The sequence below is a fragment of the Protopterus annectens genome, chromosome 13.part0 (assembly GCF_019279795.1).
Source record: "Protopterus annectens isolate FY-2018-M chromosome 13.part0, PAN1.0, whole genome shotgun sequence".
Lineage (NCBI taxonomy): Eukaryota > Metazoa > Chordata > Ceratodontiformes > Protopteridae > Protopterus > Protopterus annectens.
This window is the reverse complement of record NC_056747.1, coordinates 761,310,291-761,338,190: the sequence shown is the minus strand read 5'-3', so window position 1 is coordinate 761,338,190 and position 27,900 is coordinate 761,310,291. Positions and strand designations below refer to the sequence as shown.

Genomic DNA, 27,900 nt, shown 5'->3' with positions numbered 1-27,900 from the left:
TTATAGTCGATTTTAAACTGTTCTCTAAAATCATTTTATCCTTCAACAAAATATAAGAACATTGCCCACATCTGCCACACCGTGTGGTACCATTCTTCAAAGAACTCTTTAACCCAGCCATTTGCGTTCCTTTTTCAAAACCTTGTTTTAAATTACGGCCTGTTTTATAAACAAACTTGAGGTTACCTCCTAATATTTCAGGGTTCACTTTCTGTATGTTCCAATTTTTTAAAATTATATTCTTAATTTCCTGGGATTGTGGACCATACTCTAAGACAAAAGCCTTCCCAAAGTCATCTGTAACTTGCTCATTAGTGTGGTTTAACCCTATCCCCAAAAGGGGTTTGCATTTTTTACCCCACTCACACTGCACATATGTGTTTGTGTCTTATACCAGTTGTGGTGGGTAACCATGAGCTAAGAACATATCTGTTACTAAGCTTAATTCTGACACAACATCACAGTAACTAGATGTTATTCTGGCAGGTCTAATAAACTGCCATTTTATAATGCTCTTTTTTTTTACTTAATGGATGACGGCTAGAGAATTCTAAGTAAAAATGACTAAAAATGGACTTTCTATATATTCTTGATTTAAAGCCTTTATCTGTATGCTGAATCAGTGTATCAAGATAATCAACTTCTCTAGTGTCGAAGTTGTGGGTGAATCTTAAAAAAGAAGATGTGTTATTAATGCATTCCAAGAATTTATCAGCAGCCATAAAAAATAAATGTGTCATTGAGGTATCCGATATATAGCTGAATAAATTTGTTATACTCTCACTCATAAACAAAATTAGATTCCCATTCAAAGACAAATAGATTAGCATAAATGGGGGCACAACAGGCCCCCATAGCAACCCCCCTTAATTTGCTTAAAATACTCATCTTCAAAGCAAATGTAATTATATTCTAAAACCATCACCATTAAATCATATATTAAGTTAAAAATTTTCCAAAACCTCCTCTTTAGGAATTGAAGTAAACATATCTATTACTTCTATAGTCAAAAAAAAACATTTCTTTAGATGAACATTCTTCTTTAAGCCTTCCCAAAAAATCCCATGAGTCAATTAAAAGATGGTCAACCTTATAATAAAAAGGTTTAAGCCATCTATCAATAAGCATTCATATGGGGTAAGTTTTAGACCCCCTACTAGAAACTACTGGCCTAAATGCTGGCTTTTGCAGATTCTTGTGGATCTTCAGGATGGCAAATATTGTAGCTACCACAGGGTTTTTAACAATTATATGTGTCTAAAGAGATTCTCTGTTCTAATAGGAATGCCTCTAAAAATGAATATATCCTCTGGTAACTTATACTGATTAAATTTTTAGACTCTGGTGTCTAGGTTTCAACATCTCCTAAAGGCTCATAAATAGTTCTAGAATTATCCAGCACACTAAATAAAACTATCCCCCACCCTTATCGGGATTCATAATATGTGTAGTTTCATCCTTTCTTAATTTTTCAAATAATTCTTTCTCCCTTTTGTTCAAGTTGTTATATTTCAAACTTTTGTGACTATACTTCACATGTAAACTATAAATATCTTCAATTATAGCCTTTTCCAACACATTAAGGGTGGGGTGCAGTGGAGGATTGAACACACTTTTCTTTCTAATGTCAGTACCTACACTTCTTACTGAGTTGTTGTCTTTAAAATTAAAGGCCAAGTTAAGCTTTCTCAAAAATAATTTTGTTTCAATTAGTGTGGCTACAAGATCGAACTTTTTGGAAGGAACGAACTTTAAGCCTTTTAAAAACAAAGTGAAATATTCTTCAGTAATAGTATGGTTGGTATAATTGTAAATATTAAAACCATTATGAGTATTAATGACTGTATCATTGGCCCATTCTACCGGGGGTACTGTGTTTTTCTCTCCCCTTGTCTGTTTGAGGGTGGGTAATGGTGTTTTAACTGTCCTGAATCTATATGTCTTTGATTCCCCTTCATTGTTCTCTGTGTGAGACGAGTGTGAAAATTTTGTGTCTTTCTACCATTTTGCTTATTATAATTGTGTGACACATCCTGGCTACCTTCAGAAACAATCATTTTAACTGTCTGGCCCTTAACTATGTAAGCCTTTTTATCTACATATTGCCTTGTGTCCCTTTTAAGTTTCTTGGTTTTCTTTTCAAAGATCTTAACACATTTCTTTTCTAATTTGAACAACTATTTGTTACAAAAATTCTCCCACTGCTGAAATATCAAATCATTCTAATATCAAGATTACATTTTTCAACTTCTTTTAATAACAGGCATAGTTTCTCATCATTGTACTTAATGACTTTATTCATTAACTCAAAACCATGCCTGTCAAACAACTCTGAAATCAGCATACATTTCATTACTATATTCAAACCCAAATAGGAATTTATAAATTCTTAGTCCTTGTGGGACTATTTTTACTTCCAAACATCTTGACAAATAACTATTGTCCATTTGTATTTGTTTAATTTTGAAAACCTTCTTTTCCAATAACATGTAATATTTCTTACAGAGTTCACATCAATTCCCACAAATTCAGCATCTGAATTATTAAAGTTGAAATTCCGGTCTGGCAATTGCTCCAAGTTAATTCTCTTTGCCCTAGTTCTTTCTGGGCCATTACTTTGAGTATTACAGTCTACATTAAAATTGTCACAAGTGCTAAAACTGTTTTGACAGGAGGACTGAATACACTTTTCTTTTTATCTGCATATTGCCTTGTGTCCCTTCTTTTAAGCAACCAATCATGGCAAAGAAATTTGTTGTTCATGTTTTTACTACATATAGTGCTCAGAATGGGATTTATTTTGTTAACTGCACCTCCTGTGAGTGCTTTTACATAGGTAAAACTAATAAGAAATTAAAAAAAAGGATAGGGTCGCATCTTTTGGAAATTCGAAAAAAAGTCGAGATGAATACCCTGAGCAAACACGTTTTAACTGTGGGCCCTCATCCTAAGTTTAAGTTTAGGGTTAGAAAATTACTGGATTAATTATTTCAGGGCTGATAAAATGCCAGGATTGAATACTACCAATAGTATTAAGCCCATATTTTAAAATATACATCAATATGTATTTAAGTAGTATTTGTTTTTGTTTTTACTGTAATATTTAGTATAATAATAGTACAGTTATTAGTAATACTTATAATATGTAATCTATTCTTTATTTATATTTGGATTTTATTATAAGTTTATTTTTATTTGGTCCTTGGCTTGTTTATATGTGTGTGTATGTTCTTTTTACTGTGCTGTTTTATTTTAACTGCATTCAGCTATTTAATAACCCATGTGATTTTAAGAATATGAATGACTGGCTGGTGTAAAATTTAAACACTGTGAAGATAATGAAATGTATAATTGCACTGAGAAAGAGTTTTGTAACTCGAAAGCTTTGCCGTGTTTTATTATTTTACTCATTAAAATAGTGCTTGGCATTGAACTCCTGTCATTTTTTTCTAGGAACATTGACTTACTGAGGCCAGAATACCTACATGTCTGACCTTATGCCCACAACATAAACCTTTTTCAGAAATAGGTCTACACATTTAGAAATTGCTACGGCTATAAGGAACCACATCTAAAAATGATTAATACATTTGCAGAGACAGCAAAGAGCTTTAGCTAGCTATTCTTGCATTTGATGCTATCCCCCAATCCTTTAAGACGAAGAGCAAAAAAGCTCCTCTTTCTCCTTCTATTTTTTTTAAATATAGCACATTGCATGCTTCATTTTTCAGTGGTGGTATGCACCAAAGACCAATTCCCTAACACTTTTCATCCATGATGTCTGTCCCCCTTCATCCCACCCTAGCTATGTCTGTATTTTCTAAATGTGAGGTGGACTGGGGCAGCAATATGAGGCTGTGAGTATAAACATTAATTTTCTGACTTAATTCCTGTTTGTACCAAGCAGTCTTTAAAGATCAATACTGTATTATAATCAACTGGCCACCAGAAAAATTAGGAGCATGCAGTAGCTAATACAATCTAATTATTTTTCAGTAGGAAAATGATGGCAACACTACAAAAGAAATAACTGGGTACAAGGTTAAATGTGCTAGAAGTAACAAATAACTAATCAGTTTTAGAGTAAGTGAGCAGTAGAATAAAAATGCATCTTATGTTTATATAAATAAATATGAACTGCTTATATTGAATGGGAGTACATTGTCTATCTTGGATTGGTGGAGGGAGAGTAGGAAAGAGAGACCCTGTTGCTAATGTACTGCTGATCGTAGGAAGGAATTATTTTCTTGGCCCTCATGAGAAGGCATACAGCAAACTACAGCAGATAGTGTGTGATATATGACTGATGTCCCTTCTGTGTAATTAATTAGAACTACCATATTGTTTTTATAAGTAAGGTGCAAAACACAATATACAACTTTATTTTCTTATCACATTTTAGTGCAATTTAGATTCATATGATGGGATCACTTTATTTAGCACAGTATTGTATTCAAGTTAAGATACTTAACTCTGTTTGTTTTTTCATTTTGGGTACATAATATGTCTACATACAACTACTTTACACACCAGATTTTGAGGTTCACCATGGGTTGAAGTTCAGCATGGGTTGAATAAGTGCACATTTAACTGCCTGTGGCTTGCATGTTTGCAGAGTCACACTGGGAAGTTCAAGTGGCTGTGATCCAAACTTGGGAAACCTAGAGTAAAGTACCACCCATGTACTAAAACCCACAGATATTGGTATCAGACTCGAATGAAACAAAGATAAAGGGGGTGTGACAGTTTGCAAGAAGGCAGCTTTTGTTCGGTGTTTATAGAAGAATTTAAATGGTAACAGTACAACAACAGAGGCAGTGCATATGTTGCGCACTAGCAATATTCTGCATTGATGGCCTGCTGTTCATAAATTGTCCGGTCACTGTTATCTTCCCCTTTTATGTAAGTGCTGGGTCAAGTCCATCTGTTCAGGCAGTAGTCTCCAGACTGAAATACAAATGAATGGAATCCCGAGTTAAATTCACCTCTCCAGGTTTGGAGAAGGGAAGAATGGCAGTAGTGTGTGCATCAGGTGTTGGTGGCACTTGACTGCTAAACATATGTGGTTATATCTACAGGTGACCAAAGTGAAATTGCCCAAGCACCAGATGCTTGAAGCGCTAAACAGTGACAAACACAAAGCAATGGACTGGCTGTTTTCAATAGAAAATCACAACCAGTGTGATTTCCATATATGTGCTGGTGGTGAGTCCCTTCTTTTGGGATATATATATATATATATATATATATATATATATATATATATACGTGTGTGTGTGTGTGTGTGTGTGTGTGTGTGTATATATATATATATATATATATATATATATATATATATATATGGTCTATATTAGATTGTCGAAATGGCATTACAGCAAATGCCGTTTTGATGACAGATAAACAGAGAAATCTGAAAACAGAGAATGCTCTGGTCAGCGATTTTCTTCCTAGGGAAAAAATCATTTGGCCTAAGTCATGGCATTACCCTTTACCCCACTGTAGTGTGATCTCAAAGTTGGTATATTTAGTTATGGGGGGGTGTGGGGGCAAAACCCCCTACTTTGTAATGTTTTAACTAGTGCGTTGTGTATTGTTGGTCAACCAATTTTTTCCCTAGGAAAAAGTCGGTCACGTGGGGTTTCGCTGTTTTTAGATTTCTCTGTTTATGTGTCATCGACAATCTAATATATATATATATATATATATATATATATATATATATATATATATATATATGTGTGTGTGTGTGTGTGTGTGTGTGTGTGTGTGTGTATATATATACACATACACACACATATACTTACATACACACAAGTTTGAGGAATATGGGGTCCCCCCCTCCCTGCACAAACACTTGCAGTTAACTTTTTTATCCTTCTGTACTTTAGACACTAGTTTCTGGCACTTCTGATGCTCAGAGTTTTGCCATTTAGCATTTCATAATAGAACCAAAAGTATGAGCACTCATTAAACATCACATTGTGTTGGTACAGATGTGTCATTATTTGGTGCTTTGATTATCAAAAATACAGCTCATGATGCAACCAGTATTTCTTAGCACAATTCTAGAGCTTTTTATAGATAGAATGACGAACAGTGGGAAAAACCCATGAGAGTCAGGAAAGTGCTACCGGACATTATTCCATGAATATATTTAGTTTGATGATCAGGACTTAAAGGCTCTTCGAATTCACTTTATTTTATATCTAGACCTGGTACTCAAAGTAAAATGGGTGGAGATGAAAGCAATATTGGATTTAAACCATGACTCAGTTTTTTTTAAGAATATGGTTGGCCATAACCTCTCAACTTTTGGGTTTCAGAGACTTCCATTTATTTGACGAAGAAACAGTCTCTGAGAAGCTGTGACAGGGAACATAATAGGGAGGGACCCCTCTATTTATTTATGGAAACTAAAATGTTCAAGTGCAGGTATTATTAAAAAACAAAACCTCGATAAAGTATTAGACTAAGCATTGAAACTAACATTTCCTTTTAGGGACAAAGTACCCCCAATGTAGGGGTATTTGACCACTGTTGAGGCACTACTGAAAAAAAAAAAATAACTCTTGTGTTAGTGTGCTGCAAGAGTAAGAAGCAATGCCAATTTGTAGTGACCTCTTTTGAGTAAATCATCCCTTAAAGAACAAAAAAGTAGTTTGAATATTTTTCAACCAATTAGTATAACTCCTGTGTAACAGAGCTCAGTACAAAGGTTAATAATTCCTCCACAAATGTTATAAGTGAGCAGGAAACAGTTGAAAGTGGCATCAGTGAACATATCACAGAAGCTGTGGGCACTGTGAAGAGAAGAAGTCAAAACTAATTGTCATCTGGAATAAACAATTCTCCAAAAGCCACAAACAGCTTCAGCAGTTAGTAACAGGAAAATTATCTCCATTTTCACTGGCATGTACAAGACAGATAAATCTACAACTGAAATGTAACAAACAAGTAACTATAAACAATGAAACTTGTACTTTTGAGACCAGCTAAATCTACTGGGCTGAAGTAGACAGAGGCAAGAGTTGCTGGATAGGTGGTTGAAAGATAATATCAGTGTACTGAATACAGATTTCTCACCTTTTTATAAATGATTTTATTAATGAATGAAAAGAAAATGAGTCAAACAGCCACAGTACGATGAATTTGTGCATATATTCCTGCAATTGCAGCTCAAAGTCTACAACCATCCAATTTCTATTGAGTTTATTCAGATCAAATTCAAGACTACAAATAGTGCATGTACACACGCACGCACGCACACACACACACACACACACACACACACACACACACACACACACACACACACACACACACACACACACACACACACACACACACACACACACACACACACACACACACACACACACACAAAGCAGCTGCTGAAGACAATGACGAATGCCGTAATTACGATTGGCAAGACACATAAAGGAATCCAGCAAGGGAACATAACAGGCATACACCTGCTAGTTTTGCTAGCTGAAATAGCACAAATCATAAGCTGTCATTGAGCGTGCAATTATTCCCACTGTGTTGTAAATGTAGAGTTAACTTATAGGTTGGAATCCGTCCCAGATGTGGGAGGTTGCAGGGGGCATGCCTTTCTACACAAAAAAAAACTTTTATGTGAAATGACGAAAGTGGGTTTTCACTGATTATGTTTCTCATATTTGGCACTTGTAGAACTTGCTCTTAATTATTTATTTAAAGTGAATCTGTCAGCACTGCACATGGCAGTGTATGAAAGAATCTCCATATCAGAGGAAAACAGAATTCATAAATAGCAAAGGTATACAGGACAAGCAGAACAATGCTGCCACACAAAATACTGAGCTATTCTGTGGAACAACTATGCAGATGAGGTCACACAACAGTAAAATCTGTGGGGACTTGATTCATAAAACAACTAACTGGATATAAGCTTTCAATGTATATGTTAAAATAATCAGCAATCCATTAATACTATCCCAGCCACAAAATACTCATTTTAATGAATCTTCTCACACTCATAAATATTAAAAATATGTAGACTTTATGCAGGGTGCACAGTATGCCGTGCTGTGTTTTCTGTTGCTTTTACGAAAGGTTGGCAACATCTGATTAAGCATTCTGTGCATTGTAGGAACATACAGCATAGCAAAAGCTATACATTTCCTAGTAAGCGCTCTGTGCATGTAGGAATGCACAACAGAGGGGGCATGCTCCGGAAGCTGTATATTTCCCAGTAACCACTCTGTGTACTGTAGGCATGTATGACATATTGAGCATGCTCAGGAAGCTGTATATTTCCTAGTAATCACTCTGTGTACTGTAGGTTCATAGGTTTATAGATTAGTACTAGGCTAACTGCTCTTGTGGGCCATTTTAAGCCTAACCAGTTACTCCAGGTGAGAACCAAACCCTGTAACTTGTGTCTGTAAGGTAAAAACCTTAGCCATTATGCCAACCTCCCATTAACAAAGGTTGCACACCCTGTACTAGAACCCAGGACCATCTCTACTCCAGCCCTACAGTTAGACCTGCTGCCACAGGATGTACGAATGGATGACACATTGAGCATGCTCTAGAAGTTGTACATGTCCTTATGGCACCCAAAAGTCATGTTCTATCATTACAAGGATTCTATTAATGTGTCATGCTAATGATTGTCTCATATACAGGCAGCATCTGCCTTGTATCTCATATAGATGGCAAGTTAGGTCTACAAATCCCCCTAGCTGATAGCAAAGAAAGGAAAAAAACTAAGTTGAGTACGTTAGTTTTAGGTGCATTTGTTATTAAGGACTGAAAAACATTTTATCAAGTATACTTACTATTCAAGTACAACTATGTTTAGAGGTAAATATTCATTAAGATCAGGTGAGTTGTAATAATGAGAGGAGGCCCTCATATGACTGGAGATTAGTGTTATTCCAGGTGTGCTGTATATTCAGGTGAAACTGCACTTGTACAAATCTGTACATACAGCTCTGTCGATGTGTCTCTAACATTCACAAAACAAATCAGTGGTGAGGTCAGCTTTCCCTTGGTCTCCAGGGAGTTAATACATTACAGAGTTGGCCTGAGTGTGTGTAGAAGTATCGTTCAGGTTACAAGCCTGCAAAACTGGCAAGAAGAGAAGGAATAATGCAATTAAAAAAATGTTCAGCAGGAATGCTAGGATATGAAGCAGTCTGAAAGGGCTGTGGTGTAAGCAATGTGCAAAAGATGAATTTGGGCCACAAATAATGTTTTTCAGTGATAAAGTGACTAATCAGCAAATACATTAAGAAACTGCTTATGAAAAGTGACTTTTGTGAGCAAATAATTTATATAAAAGCAACACAATTTCTGTAAAGAAGCTAATTAATGAATACATACAGAAATGATTCATACAGAGTGATTTACGTGCATGACCAATTTACATAAAGCAGAACAAGGTGATCACTACATATTAAAAAAGCTAATTATTGTCTGTGCAAGGACATAGTTTACACACTGCACTTCTGGCTATAATTGCTTAACATACAGCAACACTGTTATATTGCACATTGCTAATTAATGAGCATGATGCAAGTACCTGACCAAGGAAATGTCAGGCCACACTGGGAATGTGACTTCTTTTCATGTTACCGAATGGTCGTCCTGTATCAAAAGACAGCATTCTTACTGTGAAGTTAATGGCTCTGGGAGATTTATTTATTCATACATTAAGAGACTCATAAATTTACAGAGCTTAGAAGGGAGAAACAGTCCCTATCATAACCATCTGCCGATGTCCATCCTCTTAGGATACCTTCGGCCTCAAGGAGGGCAAAAGAAGTCAGGCCAAAGGACGAATTTATGGGTGACCATCAAACCATTAAGGTTTGTCTTAAAGGAATCAAGGGAACTACTGGGTTTTATATGTAAAAGAAGATTATTTCAGAAACGGAGGAAGCACAGAGCAATAAATATGTCCTTCCAGCAAGACTTATTTATTGGGTGATGGAGATTTGGGTCTTCAGTTTGAGTGTTTGTGCAGGTGTAAGAGGGCTTTAATATCCAGGAATGTTAGACATAAATCACAGTCCAGGACTCTGTAAGTGACTTAGCATTGGGATTGTGCTTCAAACTTCTCTTGGTAGCTGAGGATCTTTAGTCTGGTTCATTTTAGTTAGAAACCTCTGGGGTCTTTCACCCCGCATGATACATTTGGACAGATACATAATAAAAGAGTCATTATATTCTGTAATTGGTCTGATAAGGGCATAGTATAGAAAAACTGCAACTTCTTCTGTTCTGGGTGAGATACCATTAGTTTTTAAATGGGTTAAATAGAAGAATTTCCTGATTACTTTTGCTGTGTGGTTGTCATAGAAGAGGGAGTTGCCTGTGAAGGCTCCAAGATCACCGACGATTATATCAGATTACAGTGGGGTGATGTGTATGCTATAAATTGTTGTCAAGTTCTGTTTATCTTTGATTTATATGGTTTAGCTCTTGTGTAGTAAACCTGCCTCAGATGCTGATGGAATTAAAACATGGATATTTAGTGGCACTGTAGCTGGGGCTGGCATCATGAACAGGTTGAAAAACAACAATTGGTGATACTGCTATAATTCAGCAAGACAACAAAACCACACCAAGAACTTTATTAGATAAAGCTTTCAGGTCTACACCCTTCATCAGTATAAATCAGTACAAAAAATCAGCATTTAAATAGGAGAACATAAAATCAGGCTCCAGGCGGATGTACCCCCTGGTTTGAATAATGCAGTCAGCTTGAAGCCAGTATTGGTTAAGAGACAGAGAGAGAGGCTTTAATAGGGTATAATTTGGTATTTTGTTTGATGGAGTTCATTATAGGTTGCTGGCTGTTTTTCATGTGTATATATGTTAGATATAAATATATTGTTTATATAAAGTTGTTTTATTATTATTTTTATTTTTATTCTGAGTTTTATCTTCCATACAAATGGAAGAATTTTATGCATAGTAGGAATTTTTGTTCTTATGAGCTACATATTATTTTTAGGCTTGATTGTTAATTAGTATGTGGCATGGGCTGAAGCATGTGATTTTATGTTCTCCTATTTAAATGATGATTTTTTTGTACTGATTTATACTGATGAAGGGTGTAGACCCGAAAGCTTTATCTAATAAAGTTCTTGGTGTGGTTTTGTTGTCATCATGAGCAGGTTTACAGGGGATATTCAGATGCAGCAACCTGACATTCCAAGGGACAGCATCACCTCATAGTCCCAAATGGCACAGGCTTGAACTTGAAAGCTGGGCAGGATGCTTCAGGATATCCCTGAACAATCTAAAATGCATGATTAGTAGTAGTAGCAGTGTCAGTGGCACTACTGATTGCACACTTAGCTTTGGTGCAGAAGGCTGTGGGTTTTATTACCATACCAGGTAGATGGATTGCTGACACTGCAGTGCAGCACAAGGTGGGTGCTGCACTTATGAGTGTGTCATGCTTCAGATGAGACATTAAACCAAGGCGCCATCTGCTTGAGTGGGTGGTAGCTCAGGAGGATGTAAAATATCCCATGTACTTATCATAAAAGAATGGGGGAGTTCTCCAATGCCTTGGTCAAATTCTCCTAGTAGTATAAATATCACCTCAGGTCTTTACTGAAAACAGGCCTCTAGCCTAGTGGGACTAAGCTGGTCAACAAAGGATAAATGAACAAAAATAAATAAATAAATAAATAAATAAATAAATAACATGTGCCTTGCATAACTGCAGTGAGCCATCACAACAATTACAGTGGCACAGTGCAAACACAGCACCACTGTGCTTATAAATCCATCGATTTATGGATGCCGTATGAGAAATGGAGCAGCAAAAAAAGTGTTACCGCTATAGCAGCTGTTTGTTGTTCTACACCAAAGAGAGATTTGTCTATACAACAGCATCACTTATGTCTGTGACTACAGCTGACCACCTCAGCAGCCATAAGCCTGCAGTATGTTCATGCAGGCAGCTGTTGGCAGTGGGTATTCCATCTCCTTGCAGGATTCCTATTGTGGATAAGACTCCATAGGGCTGCTCCTCACATGGGTGGCATATGACATCTTCCCTAGTAAAGTGAGGTATATCTCATGGACATAGTTCTGGAGCTGTGGCACAGTACAGTGGTAAGAGAATACTCTGGTTACCTACCTTTCTAGGGCAACACAGTGAGCAGGACCTGCTGGTGAATGGTTCTATTTATAGTATGTTTCACTGTTCTTTTTTTAAATAAGAAACATCTTTATTAAATTTTCACATATGACATAGGCAATCACACCTTTATAAAAATGAAAACAAACCATACTGACACAATTTTAGTTGCAAACATTACACATCACAAACCATATTGACATATTTTTGGTAGCAAAAATTATACATCACTTTAACTCATTCCCACTAGTACAGCTCTTTAGAGTGTGTACTTTTAACTCCAGGTGGGTGTTGCTTGAGGTTTTAAAAAATGAAGTTATCACCTTATAGTTCAAACAAATACTCATATCTCTGAAACCAAATGTATTACTAGAAAAAATGTAAATGACAAACTATTCAGGATAAATTCATCTTTAAATTAATGGCATTCATTCAGTTTGATGCTTTAAACTGGATTGTATTAGCCAAAATAGAGACAGAGACTATTAATTTTGCAATTGTGTACAAACAACTTATGATATGTCAGTAACCATTCCAGCAAGATGCATACTGCCTGCAGGATTTTCTTCATACAGCTGTGAGCTTTCATATGAGGGTACGCAGTTCTGTCTGTGTTACCTAAATGTTGAGATATTTAACGAAATGTGAATATTATTACAATACAAATACACACTATATAAATAATATTCAATATATCTTTAGCTGCATTAGACAGAGGTCAAATATCAGTAAAATTGTGTTTCTGATTATGTATGCTTTTAAGATGAAATCTTCTGATACCTTGCATGTAGCATGGCTTTCGAATTATTAATGCAAATATGAAAAAGCAATATTTGAAAGTAGGAGTCATCAGTAGGAGTTAACTGCAAAAATGCCTGGTGCACTCAGTTGTAATGAGTTAATCTATCCAGTCACTGCTAGTAAAACATTACATAGCTTATTAAAATCCTTCCTTCTTTTAAATCTTGTTCCTCCTATGTAATTTGCTCCAACCCTTTTCTAAAGATCCCAATTCCAGTTGTTTTATCTCAGCCACTATATTCACTACTTCTAGTGCAGTTGGTTTAGACTCTGAATTCCATCTTCTAGTAATTGCTTTTCTGGCGGCCATTATAATTAAACTCAGCAAGGCCATACTATGTCTAGGAAATTCTGATTCTGTATTATAGTTCAAAAAAAATAATTTCCTTAGTTCCACCAATTTGCTCACCCAATATCTCTGACAGAGCAGTCCACCAACTCATTACACTCCCAGAAAATATGCTCTGAATTACCTCCTTCTTCCCCATCACTCCTCCAACATTTGCTGTCTACCTGAGGGCAAATTCTTTGGAGTCTACTTGGGGTATAAAAATACCTATGTAAACAAGTCCAAGCAAAGGTCCTAAATTGTCTAGACTTTGTTGCATATTTGGGAGACATACATATATCCCCCCATTGCTTCTTTGTGAATTGTTTATCCATTCTCTCTTCCCAAGCCTTTCTAACCTCCTCTGATTGATTCTTATATTTTTCATGCAATATTTTGTATGCTTTACTAATTATTCCTTTTTTCAACAGCAGCTTCTGTTCTAGATTCTACTAAAAGTTCCATCAGTGCCGTTCGTTTGCTTAGGATCCCACTATTTCTCTTTGCCTATACTCTGATATCATTCCTTGATAGGGAGGCAATCTCTATACTGCAGTCCAAATAAATTATTGCCTCTTCCCATTCTATTACCTTTCCCTCTGTAATTATTTGCTCCTAATACCTTGTTTTTTTTTGTCAGTTTTCTCCAATAAATTCCAGCCCCCTCTTGCCTAGTGCCTGTATTCTTAATTATAGTCATATCTATTGGCAGAATCTCCTTTCTCCATTCCCACGTTGGCTTAGTTCTTTGAATACTTTCTGCTACTTTATGAATATAATATGTGTGAGTTTCATTGTTGACCAAATTCTTCTTGATGGCATCTGGTAGTCTGCAAAGGACATGATAATAACATGGCAAATATGGTGTCTTATACATCTGCATTAACACACATAAGGTTTGCCTCCTAAACACTGTATTCACTCTACATTACAGTTCCTGCATTGTTTCTTCAGTCTGGGCCCACAGATAATCCTGTTTTCTGTAAGCTGAAGCTAGATAATTCTGTTGCAGACCATTCGGGCACATGTCTGACACTTTAGCTGGCTAGAATTCCTTGGTTGTGTTATTTTCACTATATATTACTAAATATCTCCTAATAAGCTGTGGTGGTGGTGCTGCGGTCGCATTGTCGCCTCACAATAAGACGCTGTTCGGTTCGAGTCTCAGCTAGAGCGTCTTCTGCATGGAGACATGCGTGAATGGGCGTACCTTCGTTGAAGGTTGTGCATCAGGGCTGGCAACTCGGCACATAAAAATCTATCTGCCAATCATTAGCGGACCGGAGTTCTGCTGTGGTGACCCCTAACCTGGAAAAGCCGAAAGACACAACATTACTAAATATCTCCTAGAGGCTGTGATACAGGTGGTGATGAGATTTGACAGGGTTTGTAATGTCAAGTTGCAGAGTAGGTTCATAGTGTCATAGATAAGTACTAGGCAATCAGTCTGCAGACCATTACAAACCTAGCCAATAACCCATATGCACAAGTTTCTATTGACCACAAAGAGGACAGTAGAAGAAAAACTCTGGGGAGAATTTGAGTCTGTCCATCCAATTATCTAGGTTTATTTTGAAGATGGCAAGGGTGATGCTGTGCTTGGCATGTCACAGAAATTTGGTCCTTGGTGGGGATACAATGGGATATGAACTTATTATGCCAATGTGCCTTATTTATCTGTTGATAGTTTAGTTCCTTTAAAAGGCTATGCAACAGATAATGAAGATCGGGCAGAAGGCTTTAAGGTTTTATTACAATGCACCATCTTATTTATGAAGAAATTAGAAATTAGACACTGTTATTTGTGCTAGCATGTCTGGTTGAGGGATATGTATATAATTTCAGATTAAACTGTGTGATATATGCCAGCATGACTAGCAATAATATTATAAATAAGTTCATACATGTTGATTTATAATCTGTTTGTACAGAATGTTTTAAAGAGTTGAACAGTGTTCCTTTACATTTCTAACTGCACATATCTGTGAAGAAGATTCTAAATGCAGACTGTCTCAGAATCAGATGATCTGCAGATGATGTTCATCGGAATGTTGACAGTTGCTATGTGTTACTGTCAGAGACTGAAAGACAGGAAGGAACTTTAGTAGACAGCTGTTGGTTGATTTTCAAGATACATAATGAAAATTAAAGCTGGAACCATTGTGACAGTTAAGCTAGTCTATAAAAGAGCCTGCTGAAGACAGTTGAAGTCAGTTAACAGCCAGTTACAGTTGCCAGTTGCAGTTGTCAGTTGTTCACAGCTGTACAGTGCAGTGGATACCCAAAAAGACTCCCCAAGAACTGTAAGCCTGCCTTAGCTCTGTTGTAATAATTTGGTTTAGCTCGGGGACACTGTTCTTTAGTCAGATAGGAAAATTATAACTAATCAGAGTTTTTCTAAATGTTGGATTTCTATCCTATAGTATTGATTTCATTTTGCTGGTGAGAGTTCTGTTTGTTTATTGGAAATTACTGGTTTATGTTTTTAATCATTTTCCTCATTATTAAATATTTTTATTAACTTACATTGTGGCTTGTCAAACAGTGCTTTCTTTAGTGATTTGAGAGTGCTTATACTTGCTTTGATAACTTCCCGGGCCACTCCGAAAGCCTGGCTGCTTATGGTCATTTGCTATCATTTGTTTTAATAAACATACTTTTTATAATTGGACACTCCTTTAAAAAGGCATGTATGCTCTCTGATTGGTGGCAGCATGTTACCCTATTATTTTGGGGAAGGGGCACTGCTGGAAATCTGTGTCAGGCTTTCACAGAAGTGTTTGGATATGTGAGATTTAATTTATGTGTGAGTGTATCAGAGGTCTTAAATTGGGACACATTGCTCTAAAGTTTTGCTGTTGTGCTCTTAGGGGAAAATTGTGAAATATTACTCCTGTTTAAGTGACAGTCTCCTATTGGAGTGAGTAGTGACGATTGACGCTCCTTAGTTACTAACCCAGATTAGTAAGCGACGTCACATTATTGTTGGCAGTCCGGTGGGGTATTGTCTGGACATCACACTAATTATGACAACAATTAATGTACATCTTCATGCATGAAAACATGCACTCTGTTATGCTGTATGTGTAGTCATAAGCTTTGATATACACATCCTCTGCATCTCTTGATGACATTCTGACTGGCATCCATATTTACTGTGCCTAGGGTAGCTGGCATAACTTATGAAGTGCCTTCTGGGTAACTGTCTGATTGCAGATGCATGGTACAAGACAGATATATGCCATGTATGCAAGCCATGGCTCTCACTAGGATATTTTCTTTACATATTATATATATATATATATATATATATATATATATATATATATATATATATATATATATATATATATATATATATATATATATATATATATATATATATATATATATATATACAGTATGATCAAATACCACCTGCATTTACACTGAGTGGTAGTTGCATGTATTCAAGTACACATGGTCATGACCTGTGATTCGTGTGTGGATAGCAACATTTGTGACATCAATTGCACCTACCTACCTTTCAAGGGAGCCTGGCAATAGGATGGAACTGTACATTACTGATACTCTTTCAGTTTATTTTGCAAGAGGGTTAGTTGATGTAAGGAGACATTGTACCAGGAATGGTAGGAAATATTTTCAGAGATGCCTGATAGATGGTTGTTTTGTCCTAGTGGTGTCCCTAGAAGGGATCTATAAACTCACAACAGCACATATGAAAATCACACTGCTTACTTTGATCTAAAATGGGATGAGGTGCCCCCTTTCCTCATGTACTTTTCAATTCTTTAAAGTGTTTACACAAGAGTTCTGGAGGATAGGCATCTGATACTCATAGGTTCATAGGTATTTACTAGGCTAATGAACACAAGGGCCTTTTTAAGCCTAGTCATGCATTTCATCATGACTAATTAAGCCTGAATACATTATTCAGGGGTTAAATAGCTAGTATTGGTATCTCTGTACTACTGGGGCCCCGGTGGAGGGTGCTGGGCTGCTCCCAGTACCAGCATATTAATAACGATTGTTGGGTTGCAGTCCATAATTACTATTTATACAGCTTTTTTACACCATACATGACACATCAGTATAAATATTTCATTACTGGGCTGCATCACTGATTTTATGCATGTATGCATGTACTGCGCTTTGGTTTAATGTGCATACGTAATTCATGTATCACATATGTACCGTTGCACAGCTGTATGCCATCTCTCCTACAGCTGACTGTGCAATGCATTTCTGGTTTGTGTGTCATTTTATCCATTCACTAGCATTATACAATGCATACTACATTTAATTCTTTCCCCAATACGTTTTTGTCCACTGAAAAAGAATGCTTTACTTAAAACAGAAACCATAATTAGTTGGAAACAGGCAGCTGTTCAGTTGTCAACATTTTTCCTTTATGCCCCTTGTCTTCTGCAGTTAATGGCAACAGGCATACAAAAACACATATGCAATGAAGTAGTATATGAAAAAACTGAAGCCCATCTCTGAAATACCTTAAAAAGCACTTTAAGCACACAGCACCATAAGAAAAAAAAATTTGAACAAACAGCATCCTAACCTGCTAGCAGAAGTACAAACATTGTAAATCAGGTCACTGCAGTGGAAGGAAACATATGAATTTATAAATTAGACCCAGAGGGCTGCATGAATGTCTGGAACAAGTCCAGCAGCCTGTTTAAAGTGAATAACCATGCTAGAAAGTAGCTAGTATAACTAAATAATGTGTTATGAAAGGAGTTCTTCTAGTACAATGAAGTTGGTGACATCAGTTAAAAAGAATAAAACTGGCTTACATGCAATCCAGGGAGCTGTGATTTCAAGCTGTTCTTCCTATTGGTCACTGCTGCTGTAGCCTTAGCTATATGGGTTATATCCTGACAAGTTTATATTGGCTAACCAACTTCCAAAGCACTAGGGCACCTTCCATGCACCCAAACTGTCAAGCAGTTCGAGATGAGCTGACGAAAAGACAAGTTTAGGCGCAAAGCCCTTCACAGCTTTACTGCCACCAAAGAGTACGGCCCTCTGAGGACTTTGAAGATTGACAGCTGGATTGTGTTTTCCTTTGTTGAGCCAATAAGTTTCTTTTGGGAAAAAAAACTTTCATTTTCTAATATTTACTGATGTTTTATCACTTTCTTCTTTAGAAAAGTTAGCTTAAAGCTAGGAGTGTTGCGTTTTTAATGGACTGTTTTGAGACTGCAACATACTATTAAAGGTAGTACTCATTTTTTTCTGACAGTTTTCAAGTACTGTAAACTAACTGATAACATTTTCTGTGGAGAATTGTATTCAATTTTCCATTGTGGGGCTGCCATAGTGATTAAAAGTGCTTTTTACCATGTTTTTCTGTAAAAAAAGTAACTTACAGCATTTGCTGCTTGTCTTCCCCAGGAAAACATCACTATTTTTGGCTTGACCATGGAACAGGTTGTTGGTCCCATGGTCAGTCCTTTTTTCAGGCACAAAAAGAAAAAGTTAAGCAAAAAGCCTTTTCCACAACAGCAGGTTAATAATTTGCCTCAGCTGCAGGTGGGTAACACTACTGTGGCCATCTGTTGTAACTGAGGCCACTAATCTTTTACATCAACTTTTTCTAGTGTAGCACCTACAGCCACTATGGACTAGGGGTTAACCATGTTCTCTGTGGCTGTTGGAGTCCCCTCAGTGGGCAACAGAGATCCACTCTTGCTGGTCCTGGGAGAGGGAACAAGGAAGGTTTCTCTGTTATGTCAGAATTCTGTGCCCATTCCTGGGAAATCAGCAGCTGCTGTTAGTAAAATGGTTGGCCCCATTTTTCAAAAACAAACAGAAAACCAAGCATGTATCTGTCTGTATCCTTTCTCAAATTTCTTTGGATAGAAGTACTTTATAAGGACTGTCTCAAGGTTTAATTCAGGCTATTGATCCTTCTTGTAGAGTAGTTTCTGGTAAAAGAGAAATGCCTCTTTTCCTAGGCACATTCAAGAGTCTGAATCTGACCAGGAAGATGCTGGGATGGATTTGGAGTTTTGTCTTCAGATTTCTGATTCAGACTCAGAGGAGAGCTCAGTTTCTGATTCTTTCTGCGGGGGATACTCTTTCTCTGAGGCTATTGCTAGAATGTCTCAGTGTTTTCAGTTGAAGAACAGTGAGGTTTCTCAGTCCCTCAGAAAATACCATGCATTGTTACAGAAGGTTTTTCCAGCAGCTGCATCGATTCCTCCTGTCCTGTCTGCTTTGGTGGATTTGTGTGATACTGCCTCCAATTTTCCTGATAGCCAGATGTTCCTAAAAAGGCAGATAGAAGGCATAAAGTCCCTCAATCTTTTAAGTGTTTATACACTATTAGCAAACCTGACCCAGCAGCTATAGCCTTCATTGTCTCTACTGCTGCTAAGCACTTAGTTAATTCCAGCTCTACTCTTTTTAATAAGGATGAGAAATTTATTGATATGTATGGGGGAAGTGTATACTTCTGCAACTTTGATTTTCAGAATTTTAAACTGTCAGGCTCATGTGTTAAAGTTTCTTCTGATAAATTATGATAATATGAGGAATGTTTTATCTACAGTTTCTTCTTGTGAAGAAAAAACACTTTAACTATCTTAGCTTCTTCTATTGCACAGATCACTGCTCATTGTTTGCAGTGTGCATGACTATGTTGATACTTCTTCCATGGCTATGGCCAGTGATACTGTTCTAAGGAGGTTTGCTTGGCTACATACTCAGAACCTTCCAGGTTAATTAAAAAATAATATTTTAAATTCTCCCTTAGATACAGATTTAGTGTTTGGCCACTCTGCTGCAGAAGTGATCAAAAAGGTCTGATAAAACGTCAAGCTGATCCAGAGAATGTCTACATTTTTCACACCACCTTTTCCAAATTGACCATGAGATTTTCTTTCTCCTCATCCAGTTTTGGCAAAAAAAAAAAAAAACAGACTGAGCAATCTCAACAGAATTCAGATAAACATATGCTTAAGAAGAAGAGGCAAGGGGGTTCCAAAAAGAAGTCTCAACCTCTCAAAACAAAGGACAGCCCAACAAGCATGCATGACTTTTCAAGAGGCCTTGTGAACCCCTTCCACCCTGGCCCCTATTCTCTTCCAGAAAGTCTGGATCGTCATTTTTCTCTTTGGCAACAAATTGTTTCAGACAAATGGGTTACAGATGGCAGTGGTAGGAAATTCCTCCAATCCAGGGGGTCATTCCTCATCCCACAGACCAGACTCTTTTGTTTCTTCCCATTCTTCGTCACATCTTGTCCTAAGGAGTGATACAACAGTTCTGCCTTTCCTTGTGGGGAAGGGGTTTTATTCAAGGATGTTCTTAGTGCCAAAAACAAAAAGAAGACGAAGAAAATGCTTGGAGACTAGTACCAGATCTTTCTTTTCTAAACTTCTTTGTAATAGTGCCCAAATTTAAATTGATCTCACTTCACTACTTGTAACCTCATCTCCTTTTTCAAGTTTCCTGGTACCACTAAACTTCAAAAATGCTTATCATTACATACCTATTCATCCAGACTTCAGATGGTTCTTACGGTTGTGTGTGTCTGGATCACATTATCCGTTCTCTGCCTTACCCTTTAGACTATCCACTGCACCAAGACTGTTCACAAAGTGTCTGGCTCCAGTTATAGCTCATTGCAGCTACTAAAGGGTATTCACATGTTTTGGTATTTACACAACCTGCTTATCTTTGCAGAGTCTTTTTTCAAAATGTCAGGACTGTCTCTCTTAGGTGAGTGATCTCTTACACAAGTTGGTATTCCAAGAAAACATTCAAAAATCTTTCCTGATTCCCTCACATAGAATTGTGTTCCTGGGATGTCAACTATACTTTTTTCCACAGGAAAAAATAGATGTTTATCTAAATCTATTTATAATGTTTTCCACTCAGACTTTGTTCACTGGGAGGAAATACCTCAGAAATGTTGGTCTCGTGGCATCTATGATTCTTATGATAGCCCTGGTAAGACTCCACATGAGAAAGATACAGAGGTATCTAAAATCTCTTTGTTCCCAGCATCAATGCCCTTTATCATTTTAGGTCTCACTACTGGGGTTTGTCAGAAGACATATGTTTTGGTGGAGGCAACAAAAACCCTTACATACAGGTTTCCCCTTTTCCATCTCTACTCCAAATTAGTCAGCCACCATAGATGCTTTAGACATTGCATGGGGAGCAGTTTTGGGAGGGGATAAAAGGGGTCTATATCATAACATCGAAGTTCTCTAACATCGAATGTTATAATAACGAACACTAAACACCGAAGTCTGAAAACATCAAACAGTCAGAATAGCGAATTTTTTCCCAAGGAAAAAATTTGCTATTTCGAGAAGCATACACACAGCACAAACACACACAAAAAACAGCCATCCACACACATACACGTAAAATCCTACACCTAAATTTTACATACAGTACTAGCTATCCACTTACCTTAACCCAACCCTAACCCTAAGGTCCATCACTATCGCACACTCATCTCACCCGCGCCCTAACACTAACTTACCTAACCCGCCCCCTAACCCTAACCTACACACAATCGCACACTTACCTGACCTGCGCCCTAGCCCTAACTCATCTAACCCGCCCCCTAACCCTAACCTACACACAATCACACACTTACCTGAACCTGACCCGTAACGTTCCAACATATTGAATGCTGAAAACAGCGAAGCCACAGCAACGGCCCACCAAATTCTTTCCCTGGGAAAGAATTCAGTGTCCTGCACCTTCGCTGTTTTCAGCGTTCGACATTACGGGTTCGATATTATAACATTCGATGTTAGAGAACTTCGATGTTATAATATAGACCCAATAAAAATGCAGGGGATGTGGGACACTAAGGACAGATGCAAGCACATAAATATCAAGGAGATGCTTGCCCTGATCAAGGCACTTGACTCTCTGAACCATCTTTGGTCCCAGGGACCTCTTCAAGTGGTTACAGACAATACCACAGTCATGTGCTACATCAACAAGCAAAGAGGAACCAGGCTGTACCACCTTTGACATGTTAGCTTGGGATTTATCTTCACAACACAGTTTCACTCTACTGGCATCCTATATTCAGTCAGAACAACAAGCTGAGCAGGATCCAGACAGATCCTCACAAATAGAAATTAGATTGGGGTTCTTCCAAGATCTGATCCATCTGTGGGGAGTTCCTCAAGTATAGACTTCTTTTCCTCCTGTCTGAACAGTCAACTAGCAAAATTCTGTTCCAAGACTCCATGCATATAGGCATGGAAAATAGATGGCTTTTCTTTTCTTTGGACAGGAATGTTCCTGTATGTCTTTCCATCCTTTCCACTAATATCCAGGGTACGTCTGAAGATTCAGAAGGAATCTCCCAAGATTACTGTGGTGACTCCCTTCTGGCCCAGGCAACAGTGGTTCTCCTCTCTTTTGGAAATGGCCAGGGGAAATTGCCACAAGCTTCCTCACAGGGTGGATTGACTTATACAAGACCAGGGGTGTCTGATACACCCCAACATCATTCATCTTCAATTGACTGGATGGATGATTGAGTCTTAATTACTTTTAGGCATCTCATTTCTGAGGATGTGTAGCAGGTACTAATGAAGGTAAGAAAGCCTGCTACTAGAAAATCCTATATTAGCAAATGGAAAAGGTTTCCTAGTTGGTGCCAACAATATAACCAGCACTCATTCAGGGCTAGTTGTTCTCTGGTTTTATAGTATTTGTGTAAGTTACTATCATGTGGCCTTTCTTATTCCTCTACCAAGGTTCATTTATCAGCCATTTCAGCATGTCTGTCCATGGATCCTCCTCTTTCAAGGCAGTTTCATGACAAAATGTTCTTGAAAGGGGTTTTGCATAAGACGCCTTCATGTAAACTGGTGCCCCCACCTTGGGATCTTAATTTTCTGTTAGAGAAGCTAACACTTGCTCCATTGGAACTAGCTAATCTGGTTGACTTGAGGTTCGTAATATAAAAAACAGTTTTAGTGATTGCTCTGACCTCAGCAAGAGGGACATATGACTTGCAAGCTCTTATGGTGAGTCAACCATACCTCATTTTCCATAGGGACAGAGTTTGTTTGAGAACTAATCTTTCTTTTATACCTAAAGTGGTATCCGAGTTTACTTTAAGCCACACTATCCATCTCCCCATTTTCATTCCTGAACCTAAAATGAGGGAGAAGGGATACTCCATACCTTGGATGTCCACAGAAAACTCAGGTACTATCTTTCAGATCTTCAGATCAATTGTTCATTTCTTGTGAAGGTAAGAAAAAGAGATAACCTGAGTCAAAGCAGACTATTTTGAAATGGTTGTCTAAGGCTCTTACTTACTGTTATATTGACCATGACAAATCTATTCTAGGCAGGGTCGAGGCCCACTCTACCAGGGCCTTGGCTTCATCTATGTTTTTTTTTTTTTTTATATGGGTTGGATTCTAGAAATAGTCTAGAAATTACTACTTGGTTCACTCTTACTTTTACAAAGCACTGTAAGCTTGACTCCTTCTCTACATCTAGATCAAGTTTTGCTAGGACTATTCTCCAGGGGCTCCTTTAGCTTCCTCCTTTCTCCTCCGAAATATAGGTAGCTATGGTAATCTACCCCTATAGCTAAGACTACTGCAGTAGTGATCAATATGAAGAACATAGTACAGTTGTGTAAGCTGAACTTACCATAACAGTACATATTTGAGTGATCACTGCTGCAGTAACTACTCTCTCCCTCCATCCCCCTTGCCTTTTGGTGTGCTTTTTATGCAGAGTGTGGACATTTATTTTTTTGTTATTTCTAGAATTGTTCTTTCAGGGCTTAGTCTCCCTGTCTCTGCTGGCAGGAAAGCTCAAAAGGGATTCACATTCAAACTTGTCTTCCAGTCAGCTCAGCTTGAGCTGATTGACAGTTTGGGTGCATGGAAGGTGCCCTGAAGCTTTGGAAGCAGGCTGGCTGCTATATCCTTGGCAGGATATAACCCATATAGCTAAGGCTACTGCAGAGGTGATCTTCTGAGCATCTACTGTTATGGTAAGTTCAGCTTACACAACTGTACTTCTCCAGCCACTGGTGGCTCCAGAATTCTTCATTATGTACACATACACTAATTTTTTTTTTTCTTTCTTTCTTTCTTTCTTTCTTTTTCTCATATCTGCCTTCTTTTTTTCTAAAGACTTATTCCAAAATTTGTTAACTTGTAAATTCAAAACCATGTGAAATATGTCATTAAAAGAATGTGAAAATTAGGATTCCAACATTGACTTTGACTGTCAGCCCTGGAAGCAAAATAGTAGGGTGCAGAACATAGAATCATGCGTTACAGCTCCCACGGAAGTACCCTAGAGTGCCACAGCAGACAACATGACCTCACCTCTCAAAAGAGATATTCTTGGTATCCAGCTGGGTTGCGACTACAGGTGTGGTAAGGCGAGTCATCAGCTGCTCATCAGAGGGCTGCATGGCAGCCAAAAGCATTTCTCGGTCGAGTGTGGCCAGCGACAGTGATTCTGAATATACCATTCGCCGGTCATGGTCAACCTCCATCACCACTGCACTGTTGTCTGTAAAGCAAATGACAGATCCTTATAAAGTGAAGGCAGCAGTTATAAAAAGAAAAATAGAATCCTCTCTAAAGCTGCAGGTCTGAGTTCTAACTTAAAAGAAAACACCAAAGGGCTCTGAGTACCAGAAATCACTATTACTAAAACACATTTTCCTAATTATATATTTCAAAGATCGGTTTCCAGACTAAGAAATGAAATAATTCCTTCAGAAAAAAAAGACAATATTAAAATACACTCATCAACTGCAGATGTACTAGACAAACAGAACTGTGAAGCTATGATTGCTAGTTTTGCATTTGAATGGCACAGTTTCTCTTTACCATATGTGTAGTCACATTTCTGCTGTGCTAAGAAGGAAAGACTTTATTATAATCTTCTCTGTAGTCAGACACTGCTGCTGTGCTGAGAAGGAAAGACTATAGTCTCCTCATAGTAACTGCATCTTTTTTCTCCAGCCCCATAAACAGTCTGAAATTTCAGACTACTACAACTGCCTGCAATAAACCAAAAAGACAATCCAAAACTTCACTGAATTGTGGCAACCTTAATTAAAATGGATCCTGTTTACAATTACATTAATTGTTTATATGCATTAATGTACAACTTGTGTGTCAAAGACTTGAGAGATGAAAAGCCATGAACACTTAGTGGGGTCGACATTGCAAAGAGTGTACACCTGTCCTATACCATTAAAGTAAAATCTTACCTCCCCAAACTAAGAAATGTGTTTGCATCATATATTGATCTTTTCTGAAGTATTAGTGCCCCAGCATCTATTTAATTAAGTTGCTGTTATTGTTTTTTAACTTGTTATGAATTTCTTTATGTATTTCACTTGTCACAGTGTAATGTATGACACTGTAATGCAGTAATGTGCGGTACTGATGAACTTTTCTCCTCGGGCCTCCACTGAAAACGGGTAATTGTAGCCCAGTCGACAAACCTGATCAACAAATATAAAATAAATAAAATAAAATAAATAAATAAATCAAATAGCCATTTGGGGGATGGGGTGGGGGGCTGTTAAACTGCATTATTTAAATTTACAGTCAAGATTTTCCCCTCAGTGATGTATTTTGATGGTGACGCAGGGTACAGTGCAGTGAGAAGAACATTCACAAAGGTATTTTTTCTCCAGTGACCGACAATGACAATAAGCTGAATGCCTAGTTTTGTGATCATCTCTAGCAAGAGTGTCTGTCTTTTGCAATAACATTCTCTGATTTTGTCTGTGTCCGACTCTTGCAAAGCATTTTAAAGTTACATTTTAATATTACGCATAAAAGTGTACATTATTTAGAGCTTTCAGATAGAGTATGTAAGCCATGTTTAATATACGATATGTGGTTAGTTATCTGTGATTGCTAGTACAAACACAAAAAGACTGGCTGTATCTTCAACTTAAGTTCAATTTTTTTATTGACTTTATAGCTGGAATCAGTAACTTACCTAATCACTTTGTTTTCCTAAGGTTGTGAAAGTAGCAACCCATCCTATCCTATTTGATGTAGATAAAGAGATAAATACAGAAAGAAGCAGTGTGACCTTTCACAAGCATAAACACACACACACACACACACACACACACACACACACACACACACACACACACACACACACACACACACACATACACAAAAGAATGGTATAAAGAGAAACTGATCTGATTCAGGCAGAAATCATTAAGTGACATTGTAATTACGTTGATATTTCATAATTCATAATTCTATACAAGGCTATAAGTCTTCAGACTGTTATAAACCTAGCCAATAACCAGAGGTCAGAATCAAACCTTGTACCTGTAAGTTTAAGACCCTAGCCATTAAGCCAACCTTCCCAGTATGGTGCACTATTGGGGTTGCACTGAAAAGAAGGTGGCGGAGCACTTTGTGGTGAGTTGTGGAGCTGCCCTTTAAAGTGGCATTGAGCGTGCTAAGGTTTATAATATACACAATACAGGAAGGACCTAGTCCATAACCACTTCTAATAAACTGTCACTGAGAATATTGGCAAAGAGTCATATCGTAGATAAGCAAAATCACCTCCACATTTTGTCAAACTGCTCTTACATAGATGAAACCCACAAAGAAATGTAACATATTTTGATATGTTGCAAAATTGAAGAAGGTCATATTTATTGTTTATTTTGTAGGAGTGGATATTTACCTACCCTTCACTTCATTAGCAGTCACGAAGATTTGTTCAAAGCAAACACAATAATCCAAAAACCAGGGTGAAGCAGCAAATGAGAACCTCCAAGGAAATAGGTCAGTTTGACAGCAATTCTATTTCTTTAATATGCAGAATTCTAGAAATTATTTTATTTAATAATTTCTTTTTATTTGATTTTAACTTGGTGGGAACATGAATTTATTTCTGTTCTAACCAATAAGTATAACATTTTGTTTTATGCACGTTATGTTGATGATTTGATTTTCATCATGGAAGGGGATTTCTCTAAGGTAGACATATTTATTAAAGAGATCAATTCTTTATGTCCTTATTTACAATTTGTTAAGGGCACGATTGGGAGTAGTGTCAACTTCTTGGATGTTAGTTTGTTATGGGATAACATTGAGCGAAGATTCCATTCTAGAATTTTCAGGAAGGAGACATTTAGTAATGGGTACCTCCATTTTAATAGTGGACACCCTAAGCATATTATCAATAATATCCCAAGAGGGCAACTAATTAGAGCCTCTCGCATGACTTCTAAGTTAAGTGATTTAGAACTTGAATTTAATTTCATCATGTCTCTTTTTATTGAGAGAGGGTATGATATTACTACACAATTTCCACCTCTGTTGAACAACCTTGATGATGGAGGGTGTTTGACTTTACACAAATCTGATGGTGAAGTTAATGCTAACTTGGTCTGTTCATTACGTATGAGTTCTGATTGCCGACGCATTCAACAGATGTTGACAAAAAACTGGAGGGTCATCATCTAATGTTCTTGGAGATGAATGATTTTAACATTAAAAAGATCTTAGAATATCATGATACCAAGGCTATACATAACAATGCTCCCCCTACTGTTAAGAGAGGGATGCATTGTGCCTCCCCTACTGTTAAG

General features: G+C 37.3%; 1 protein-coding gene across 2 annotated transcripts in view; it reads right to left on the bottom strand.

The window, feature by feature from the left end:
- ANKRD13B (ankyrin repeat domain 13B) overlaps nucleotides 1-27,900 on the bottom strand; it is a 1,471,566-nt gene that overhangs the window by 299,018 nt on the left and 1,144,648 nt on the right. For both annotated transcript variants that reach the window (XM_044054460.1, XM_044054461.1), the window contains exon 6: nucleotides 24,632-24,821. In XM_044054460.1, the coding sequence (XP_043910395.1) occupies nucleotides 24,632-24,821 (190 nt within the window). The remainder of the gene's footprint in view (nucleotides 1-24,631; nucleotides 24,822-27,900) is intronic.